At 39.7% G+C, this 11,587-nt stretch overlaps 1 protein-coding gene and 1 pseudogene across 1 annotated transcript; both read left to right on the plus strand.

Annotated features, from left to right (window-relative positions):
* Positions 1-6,697: 6,697 nt before the first annotated feature.
* On the plus strand, positions 6,698-7,135 carry LOC149233448 (alpha-amylase 3, chloroplastic-like). The gene has a single exon (XM_089382197.1). It carries the CDS (start codon positions 6,698-6,700, stop codon positions 7,133-7,135), a length of 438 nt encoding a protein of 145 aa, XP_089238323.1.
* Positions 7,136-8,537: 1,402 nt separating this feature from the next.
* Positions 8,538-10,377, plus strand: LOC149233449 (L-aspartate oxidase 2-a, chloroplastic pseudogene; annotated as a pseudogene).
* Positions 10,378-11,587: the final 1,210 nt, after the last annotated feature.

Raw genomic sequence — 11,587 nt, forward strand, 5'->3', positions numbered from 1 at the left:
CCGACGGGTATGAAAGACGAAGAATGGAACCTTCTCGATAGAAAGGCACTCGGAACAATACGGTTGTGCCTTGCTGCGTCAGTCGCCTTCAACATTTCGAAGGAAACCATGACAGAGGGTTTGATGTAGACGTTGTCGAAACTATATGAAAACCCCTCAGCCTCAAACAAGGTATTTCTTATGAAACGGTTATTTAATATGAATATGTCGGAAGGTGGATCTGTTGCAAACCATTTAAATGATTTTAATATAGTTACAAGTTAGTTAAGTTCTATAGGGGTAAAATTTGATGATGAAGTTAGAGCTCTGTTATTCTTGTGCTCATTACCAGAAAGTTGGAATGGTTTGGTAATGGCCATTAGTAACTCCGTTTATGGATCTAGTACTTTAAAGTTTGATGATGTTGTCGGTGCTATCCTTAGCGAGGAAATGCGACGGAAAAGCTCCGGTGAGACATCGGGAAATGCTTTGAGTGCAGAGTCTAGAGGAAGAAAAATGGAAAGAGGAAAGAGCTTAGGATATCGCAGTAAATCAAGGAAAGGCAGATCCAAGTCCAGATCGGGGATAGTGTGCTGGAAATGTGGAAAGAAAGGACACCTAAAGAAGGACTGTAGATCTCGGAAGGGAAAAGAAGGAGATGCACAACAAGAAAACAATCATGAAGCAAATGTGACAGGTGAGGTGTTAGAAGATGCTTTGATTCTTTCTTTCGAAAATATTACTGATTCCTGGGTGGTAGATTCAGGGGCTTCATTCCATGCCACACCTGATAAGAAATACTTTCATGACTATGTTCAAGGAGATTTTGGACAAGTTCGTCTGGGTGATGATAAACCCTGTAAAATCATTGGAATGGGTAAGGTTCTTGTAAAACAACAGAATGGAAGCCAATGACTATTAAAGGAGGTAAGGCATGTTCCAGATCTAAAGAAAAATCTGATTTCAACAGGGCAGTTAGGCGGTGAAGGTTGTGTGACAACTTTCACAGATAAAGCTTGGAAGGTCACCAAAGGAGCCCTGGTAATAGCAAAAGGCGAAAAGGTTGGTACATTGTATTTATGCAATGGTATTTCTAACTCTGTTAATGCTTTAACTTCCAAAGGAGCAGATGCAGCATTATGGCATCATAGGCTCAGACACATGAGTGAAAAGGGGATGAAGATTCTTCACTCAAGGAATTTGTTGCCAGGTTTGAAGAATGTTGATTTGGACTTCTGTGAGAATTGCATTTATGGAAAACAGAAGAGAGTCATATTTCTCAGAGTTGGGAAAGAAAAGAAGAATGAAAAATTAGAGCTTGTGCATACAGATGTATGGGGACCTGCTCAGGTATCATCTCTCAGTGGCTCTCGTTATTATGTTACTTTTATTGATGATACAACTAGAAAAACTTGGATTTATTGTATTAAGAATAAATCTGATGTATTTGATACTTTCAAGAAATGGAAAGCTTTGGTTGAGATTGAGACAGGAAAGAAATTGAAGTGTCTTAGATCAGACAATGGAGGTGAATATTGCAGCAAAGAGTTTGATAGGTACTGTTTAGAGCATGGAATTCGCAGAGAGAAGACAGTTCCAAGAACACCACAAGAAAATGGTGTGTCAGAAAGGATGAACAGAACAATCATGGAGCGTGCAAGGTGCATGAGATTGCATGCAGGATTGCCTTTACAGTTTTGGGCAGATGCTGTAGATACTGTTGTTTATCTAATAAACAGAGGGCCTTCAAGTTCCTTGGATGGTGGTGTTCCAGAGGAAGCATGGACAGGTAAAAAGGTAAACTACTCTTTTTTAAAGCCTTTTGGTTGTGAGGCCTTTGTCCATATTGATAAGGAAAATAAAACAAAGCTTGAGGCAAAGTCAAAGAAATGTACCTTTATTGGATATGGTGTTAATGATTTTGGTTATCGCTTATATGATTACGAAAATCACAAAATCATTAGGAGTAGAGATGTAATATTCAATGAAAAGGTCTTGTATAAGAATTAGTTGCAGGAAAAGAAATAGGAAAAAGAAAACAAGGAATACGCAGTTCTTAATGAAATCAGTGAAAAGGTAAAGGTGCCTGAAAATAATAATAATCAACAGCAGCAACCACCACAACAGCAACAGGCACCCCAAACACCTGAAAGTGGTGTTAGAAGATCTACCAGGATAAGTAGACCGCCTAAATGATACTCTCCTTCATTATATTATTTATTGTTGACTGATTCCGGTGAACCCGAATGTTATGAAGAAGCAATGCAGGTTGAAAGCAGGAAGAAGTGGGAGGTAGCCATGGAAGAAGAGATGGACTCCTTAATGCATAACCAGACTTGGGATTTAGTCAGGTTGCCTGCAGGAAAAACTACATTGAAGAATAAATGGGTTTACAGGCTTAAGGAAGAAGATGGAGGAAAATAGAGGTATAAAGCTAGACTTGTGGTGAAGGGGTTTGCACAGAAGAAAGGTATTGATTTTGATGAAATATTTTCTCCTGTTGTTAAAATGACTTCAATCAGAACTATTTTAAGTCTTGTAGCAGCTAAAGATTTGCATATTGAGCAGTTAGATGTAAAGACAACCTTTCTCCATGGGGATTTGGAGGAAGAGATATATATGCAGCAGCCACAAGGATATGAGGTGAAAGGGAAGGAGAAACTAGTGTGCAGGTTGAAGAAGAGCTTGTATGGCTTAAAACAGGCTCCAAGGCAGTGGTATCTAAAATTTGACAAGTTTATGTTTGAACAAGGTTATACTAGATGTCACTCTGATCATTGTGTTTATTTGAAAAAGCAAAATGATGGCAGCTATATTATATTGTTATTGTATGTAGATGACATGCTTGTTGCAGGATCTAACATGCAGGAAATAAATTTGCTCAAAAGAAAATTGGCAAATTCATTTGCAATGAAGGATTTGGGAGCTGCAAAACAAATCCTTGGTATGAGAATAACTAGAGACAGGAAAAATCGTAAATTAACATTGTCTCAGAATGAGTACATACAAAAGGTGTTGAAAAGATTTAACATGCAGAATGCAAAACCAGTTAGTACACCTTTTGCTAGCCATTTCAAACTTAGCAAGGAAATGTGCCCAAAGATCCAAGAAGACATGGATTATATGTCTAAAGTTCCATATGCATCAGTAGTTGGAAGCTTAATGTATGCAATGGTCTGCACAAGGCCTGATATTGCACATGCAGTGGGAGTTGTAAGCAGGTACATGAACAATCCAGGAAAGGAACATTGGATGGCAGTGAAATGGATTCTCAGATATTTGAAAGGTACCACAAATCAAGCATTATACTTTGGTGGTGCAAATATTTCTCTACAGGGATACGTTGATGCAGATATGGTAGGTGACAGAGATAACAGGAGGAGCACTACAGGATATGTATTTACTGTTGGAGGAATAGCTGTCAGTTGGGTTTCGAAAATCCAAAGTGTTGTTGCACTTTCAACAACAGAAGCAGAGTATGTTGCTATTACAGAGGCTAGTAAAGAAATGATTTGGTTACAAAGGTTTATGGGTGAATTGGGTAAGGAGCATGATAAGGGCACGTTATAAAGTGATAGCCAAAGTGCCATTCATCTTGCAAAGAACTCAACATTTCATTCCAGGACTAAACACACACAGCTCAAGTACCATTTCATACGATCAATGTTGGAAGATAGAGAGTTGAAGCTGGAAAAGATACACACTAGCCAGAATCCTGCAGATATGCTAACAAAAGTTGTAACCAGGGAGAAACTGAGAATATGCTCAGTTTCAATTGGTCTTCAAGGATGACGATGAAGATGAGACACTGCCAGGTCCAAAGAGGAGTCATTGTCTAGCAAATGAAGCAGCGGTGGAGTTTCTACAATCATTCTCCAAGTGGGAGATTGTTGTGTGTGGAGCATGATTGTTCAGAGGTCTTTGTTTCAGCCGGATGTATACCCCAGGAAGTTTGTACACCCCTCCACGCGGGGGGGTGCGAGGGGGACTTGTCCCCCCCACGGGGGTCTGGGGGGGCCGATCCCCCCTGGCTGGGGGGTCCGAGGGCCAGCGGTCCCTCGGCGGGGGCTCGGGGGCAGCGCCCCTGAAGCTAAAAACAAATGTAAAATTGCCTTGTAAAAGTATAGTAATTTCTAGTCAATCTGGGCCGTTCATTAGGCAGATGATCTGACGGTAGAACTTATGTTTAGTTTAGGGTTTTTTGCCCTGGAAGGCAAGCCCTCTCTTTGTATGAGGGCATTGTATTGGAGGCTAAGATATAGATGTGTATTCTGTGAGCAAGAAACAGAGAGGTGAGACTGTGAGAGAAAACAAAGGATATTACAGCGGATTTGTTGTAGGTTGTGTCTCTTCATTTTGCTGGATAATAGAAAGGAAGGACTGGTTGTTCGGGGTGGACGTAGTCCAAACTGGGTGAACCACATATATCTGTGTCTCTCTTGTTTTATGCATTCTCTGTGTTTTTATTTCTGCAATATTTTATGTGTTCCATTGCTCCGTTATATAATTTTCTAACAATATGTTTCATGTGTTGAAATGTTTTTCCAAGAAGATATCTGCTCATCTACCGGTTCAGAGTTTTTTGAAGCCCAGGAGCATAGTTTTACTGAAGTACATTATGAAGGAAGATCAGAATCAAAAGAAAATGACATCTTGTTTTCTCAGCAGGAGGTGGCAATGGCAAATCTTCATGTTTTTCAAGATCCTCTGATAAGTTTGTTGCAACCAGCAGTGAAGGTGATTATTCTAGTGTTCAGTGATGAAGGAGATCATGGTAAATTAGCTTTCTCGAGACCCAGTTACAAGCATCTACTGTTGACCAGAAGATCTGATAGGAAGAATCAGTCAAGAAGCCATCTTCTTGATTGGCTGCATTGGCATTTTGATATAGTTTGAGGATATATTGTCTTGTAAGAAACACATGTGGCCAAGTACTGCCACCAAGCTTTAAGTTTTTAGTTCAGGTCTTGGTATTTTGAGTTAGTTTGATAAAGTTAAGTTTTTCAGTCATTTCACTTCACATTGAGTTAGTTTGAGTCAAGTTTCAATCAATAAATGAGTCAGAGTCTGGTGTGGTTTGTCGAAATAATGACTCCATAGCCCAATGGACGAAGGCACTGTCTGCTCTCCCAAAGATCTGCTGTTCTTGGCACCTCCATGGAGCGGCAGCTACCATCCCAATTAGAGCCAATGTTAGACTCAGTCTTGTCAATCCTCTGTCAGAGTCAAATTCACCAAGGTTCATTTCTCATCATTTGTAGTCATCAAACGCCATTTTGGGTCCAGAAAAGAGTCATTTCAGAGTCAAGGTCTTATAGTTGGTCTTCAAACATGTCGAATGATGCCTGTAGACTAGAGGAAGGTTCAGTGAGTTTCTATTTCAAGATGGTTATCGTCAATAATGCGAGATTGATTCTTCTTCAAAACCCTGTTTTGAAGAAGAAATCATCAAATGTGTTTTTGTAATAAATATGTAACATGTCAAAATGTTTCAAATTCTACAATGGCAGCCCTGTTTCGTTTTTAGCAGCGCCACCATCCCTGCAAGCAGACAAAGAAAAGCCATCATTCAAGCTCAGAAATCAGCAAGGAAACCAAAGACAGAATTATATTAGAAAATGAGAAAAGTGTCAAGATCAAAACACGAGAAAATGGGTTATTAAGAAAACAAAGATCAAAATCATTTCTATATGAGATTTCTCCAAGTTTATTAACCCATTTGTATCAAGAGTTATTGGGAAAATCTCAGAGAAAAGTTAAGTTTCAAATTGAAGAGCAAAACTGGTGATTTTTCAGACCAAGACGGCGTTTATGAGTCTGCGCAGCGCATAGGAAGAAGGCGTGGTGCACATGGGCCGCGCGGCACATGGGGTGCTCCTCCGTAGTGCGAAATTAACACTGGCGTGGCACACTCACCGAGTGCAGCGCGTTGGGCTAGTGCGCGGCGCACAGGCCTGAAATTTTATTTTTTTTACCACTTCTCACTCAAATTTCGCCTCCTATGTTTTGATGTGCAATCTTTAAATTGCTTGTTGGGTTCGTTTGGAAAGAAGAGGAGGATTTATAATGTCAAAAATGTCAACTCAGTTTCAAAATCCACTATGGACAACAACAATTTCGACCTTTTCAATCAGCTGTTGCACAAACATAGTTACAACACCAGCAGTATCATGGAATGACAAGGACTGTATCTCCCGAAATTGCTGCTGCATCAAACAGTTGCGCATCTCAATAGGTAGGATTGGTTGATCAAAATTTTCTAGAGCCTTTTTACAGTACTGGTTGAAGAAGCTAGATGATCCACTGTCTCCTGATGTACATACGTCGTCCAGTATTGTTGAATGGACATCTGGGCTCCTCTATGGGAAGGGTGTGGGAATTGTGGCACATTGGACACTGAATATGGAGCGATTCATATAGAGTTGGTTCCTGAGTGCCCCCCACGCTCTGTAGCATATATACTTGATCCACTACGATTACACCATTAGTGCAGGAAGAGTCTCCAGAAGGTCAACGGTTGAGTTATGTGCAGATTAACATCGACAATAGTAACTTTGTAGTAGCTATTAAATTTCTGTTAAAGAATGAGGGCACAGCAACATGGTTTAAAGATGGTGAGAAAGACTTCAGGGTTCTTCTTGAAAAAGCTATACCAAAAAGTTTTTATGACCTCAACAATGGTGCGGGTTTAAAAGTGTGGCCAAGAATCCTTGATTAGATGTCAGGCGTGTTCCTCAAGTCCAAGGAGTCCCCACCACAAACTCTACATAATAGAAGTGAGATTGAAGATGCCAATACCAGCAATCAAATTGGTGACGGTGTTTGTAAAGAGTACAAGCTTTCAAAGGAAAATGTACTTAAGAATGTTCTAAGAGTTTTTGTTCAGAAAATTACTGAAGAAAAACTAAATTTGGTGTCTTTTGACACTGACCTTACTGGTGATGTTGTTCTTCATTGGGGAGTGTGTAAAGATGATTCTAAAAGATGGGAAATTCTTCATCAGGGTGAAAATCCCTCTGATACCATTGTATTTAGAAGGAGAGCCCTTCAAACTACGTTTCAGAGAAAAGACAATGGGACTGGAAGTTATGGTGTGATCGGTGCCCAGCGATTTTGCAAGCTTGACTCGATTAGTCCATCTGTCTCTCGACCATAATCTCTTCATGGGACCAATGCCAAATTTGGCCAATCTATCCAATTTTCAGCAACTATATTTACAAAACAATAAAATGAACGATACTTTCCAGAAACTGATCTTTTGGACGTTATCTTAACGTAGGATTACATTGAAAAGCACCGATGTTACATGCAAGATATCATCATGCTAGCAAATGACAGTGCTGTAATTGTCGAATGTTGAATGTAAAATGATTCATCTGTGTATTCATGATCCAAATTGAATGAAAGTGGCGTTATGTCTTAGGTGGCAGTCATTGCATACTTTGGCATTCGATCCAAAGAACATATGTGGCAGATTTGACCTAGATTTTTGCATTAAAATATTGGAGACCTTTTCCCTTCTGTAAAGTGGCAAACACATCTCCAAAAATTTGAGGAGGTTGATGCAGAATTTAAAAGAAAGAAAAAAAATGACTTGGAGGGATTCAAACTGAAGCTGAAGAATGTACTTAAAGAAAAATTAGATCTTTTCAATTGTGATGCACTAGAAGGGGATAAGGTTAAACTAGGAGAGCCTGGGTGGAAAGAAAGGTATTTCAATGAAAAGTTTATGGCCCATGCTCCAGAAGAAGTCAATGAAGCTATCAAAGATGTTGTTTTGAAATATACTGAAGGATTGTGCTGGGTTATGCGTTATTTCTGTCAAGGTGTATGTTTGTGGCAATGGTTTTATCCATATCACTATGCTCCGTTTGCATCTGGTCTGAGGGATATGGATCGGTTGGAGATAAGCTTTGAACTAGGGAAGCCATTCAAACCATTCAATCAGCTCATGGGAAATCTTCCAGTGGGTGTGGAAAAATTGCATTTTATTTATGAAGCTTGCCTACTCACGGAGGTTAACAAGGTTGAGTGCACCTTGACAGCAGAGAAAATGCGCAGAAATACTGTGATGGCAGAAAAGACTCAGAGTAAATGAAGAAATTGATCCTAGAGCTAGTGGGGGGATGAATGGTTTCTTTTTCCTTTGCGATGGAGAAGCATGCTCCCTATCTTCACTTCTCCTATCAAGGGGATGAAAAATATCACAAACAAATCAAGTGCTTTATGTTATTTACAAGTTCCCACCAACACACAAACACATTACAAGGCCTCCTACTGGAGTAATAAAGACAAAGAAGTCTGTGTGCGAGAATGATGTAAATACACCAAATCTATGGCATGAAGATAATGGGAGGAAGGCACATGATCAAGAAAGGCCACACCATACTGGACCTGCCTCAGCTCCTCATCTAGGAAAATTTGCTCATCATCTTATTGCCAACAGTCTACAATTAGGGAACAGGAGCTCACAGGAGGTAACACTTAGTGTGCAGCATGAAGCTCATACTGGGGAGGTACCAACATGATTTATAGTCCTAATTCATATCCAAAACGAGATGACAATCTTGGATATGAGCACAGATATCCTTCAGATAGCTCTCAAAAATATAACAGTAAAGTGTACAATGGCAGTCAGAGTAATGAGAAGGGTTATGCTATATATGCTTTCAAATAGTTATGATGAAAGATGTAATGACAATCAGAATCATCGTCATAGCTATGGTAGTTCTTCACACCATCAGTTCCAGTCTGGTGTCCCTATTGATGAGTACTATGGTTACCAAGGACAAAAGGACATTCAGCAGCAAAATGGCAGAATAAATTCCCACTTATATCAGGATAGCATGACACAAGTCTTCAATACAGGGAACTCTTCCACAAGATTATCTATGATGAATGCAAAGCATGTACTGGAAAACAATGGCCAGTTATCCATTGCAATTCACTTAGGGAGGAATAAAATGCAAAAACAACTTTCACTATTGTCCCAGACATCGCTGAAGAACTTCACCTATAAGAAAAGGATTGAAAGATATACATTGGGGATATTTGAAAATATGCGATTTCAGAGCCCTCAGCTTTGCAAGGCCTCCATAGACAATGAAGAGAGAAAATCCCCAAAGGCAGTTCATGTATCCAAGTCAAGTGCCAATTCAATTAAATATTTTGATTTTTTTTTATCATTGGTAGTGGAGTGGTTGGTCTTAGATATGCCCTTGAAGTTGCAAAACATGGGTCTGTGGTAGTCATCACAAAAGCTGAACCACATGAGAGTAATACAAATTATGCACAAGGTAGTGTTAGTGCAGTTTTTGCTCCTTCAGATTATGTTGAGAACCACATTTGGGATACTATTGTTGCTGGTGCATACTTATGTGATAAAGAGACTGTAAAGGTGTTATGCATAGAAGGCCCAGATAGATTTAAAGAGTTGATCACCATGGGTGCATCCTTTGATCATGGTGAAGATGGTAGCTTACATCTTGCTATAGAGGGGGGGGGGGGGGCACTCTCATCATTGTATTGTTCATGCAGCAGATATGACAGGAAGAGAGATTGAGCGAGCTCTGTTGAAGGCTGTTGTTAATAACCTCAACATCATCACATTTGAGTATCACTTTGCCATAGACTTGCTTACGTTTGAGGATGGATCAAATATTTACTGTCATAGTGTGGACACGTTGAACATAGACACTAATGAGGTGGTCCGCTTCATTTCAAGGGTAACTTTACTTGCATCTGGTGGGGCTGGACATATTTATCCTACTACCACAAATCCTCGTGTTGCAACTGGTGATGGTATTGCAATGGCACATAGAGCATCTGCAGTTATTTCAAATATGGAGTTTGTACAATTTCATCCAACTGCATTAGCTGATGAAGGTCTACCAATTAAACCTCATACACGAGAAAATGCATTTTTAATAAGTGAAGTTGTTTGTGGGGCTGGTGGTATTCTTTACAATCAAGCTATGGAAAGGTTCATGCCACAGTATGATTCCAGAGGAGAACTTGCACCTAGAGATGTGGTGGCACGCAGTATTGATGATCAATTAAAGAAACGGAATGAGAGATATGTTCTATTGGATATAAGTCATAGAGCCAAGGAGGAAACATTGTGTCATTTCCGAAATATTGTTGCTGAGTGTTTGAAATATGGCCTTGACATAACAGAAAGTCCTATACCTATAGTGCTAGCTGCACATTATATGTGTGGTGGGGTTCAATCCAAACTTCATGGAGAGACACCTATAATGGGTCTATATGTAGCTGGTGAAGTTGCCTGTACAGGACTTCATGGTGTCAATAGGCCCGCAAGCAACTCATTACTTGAAAGCACTTTTGTTTGCACAAAAAAGCGTTGAACACATCAGTATTGTTGTAAGCAGTGCATAAAGGAGAAGGCCTTGAATGACACAAAAGCTGAAAAAGTCGAAAACCAAGCAGTGAAAGAGGCACAGGGAAGGCAAAAAGTTAGAAACCGAAAAGCCAAAATCTAAATTAGAGGCATCCACCAGGGCAGAGAAACAAGATTCGATTTCCTATTTTTCACTTCAGTTATGATCTGCACCTACAGTTGTCGCCTTTTTATTGGCGATCAAAAAAGTTTCAAGTGAAATAATGAAACATTGTTCTGTTTATAGAACAGATGGATGGTTCATTTCATATCCTCAGGATTTTAGTTGTAACAACTCCCCATTTGGATGGATTTGTTTTCTCATAGAGGAGCTTTTTTATTGCATAAAAAATCATTTGTAAAGGGTTCTGAGTTCTGGAAAACAGTGGGAGAGTTGTGAAGGAAAACTTCACTGTACAGTTTTTGACAGGGATTTAATGAAAAGATACAGCTTTGATTTATAAGATCCTTGCGGTATGAGTTTTGGCAATGTGTTTTTCTCTCTGTTTCATATGTATCATGTGTTGTTTTGCAGTCCATTCATGATTGTTTCCAGCTGAATACTTTCAAGTGAGAAAGGTAGAATTCAGTCATTGCTCTGCCTTGAGGAAGTGTTCAGTCTTTATGTGTTTTCTTCTGCCTGGAAAGGATTCATACATTAATGCCCTTTTCAGCTTTCTTAAACAGTCTTTTCACCCCATTTAATTTCAATTCGATTGCTAAAATCTCATGCTTATCTCGCCTTATGAAATATCCTGTGCCTTTGGTTAAATCTCTTCTCATGCTATCCTCATCCGATACAGCCCAAACAACTTAGTCATTAAATCAAATATCCCTCATTCAAATTCATTTACTAGCCTAAAATCAGTTATCATTTAAGTCATCTTAGACTCTATTGATCATTTTATCGAGATAGACTCAGAGAGAGCCCTCTCCTGTCCTCGTAGGGCTAGCTACGAGGCTGATCTTGGTTTGATGTTGCCTCGAGTTTTGCCTTCTTTCAGCTTGAGGCAGATTCGAGCGCTAACACTTTAAAAAAGGTGGATAACGCTATTGGGAGGCAAAAACATGAAGAAATAGCGGAAAACAGGTTTATCGGCAGTCAAAGGTACAATCCACAAGAGCCGTCGGATCTGGTCGATCAACGGTCAAGATCCGATTGGCATATCGCAATCGGCGGTGGCAAGCGGAGGATATCGGAGGCAGACA

Source organism: Pinus tabuliformis, chromosome J, assembly GCF_031772625.1.
Source record: "Pinus tabuliformis cultivar Carrire ecotype Pingquan chromosome J, CPIR1, whole genome shotgun sequence".
NCBI classification, from domain to species: domain Eukaryota; kingdom Viridiplantae; phylum Streptophyta; class Pinopsida; order Pinales; family Pinaceae; genus Pinus; species Pinus tabuliformis.

Excerpts from the sequence above, each read along its gene's own strand:
- LOC149233448 (XM_089382197.1), top strand. The coding sequence starts at position 6,698 with ATGTCAGGCGTGTTCCTCAAGTCCAAGGAGTCCCCACCACAAACTCTA.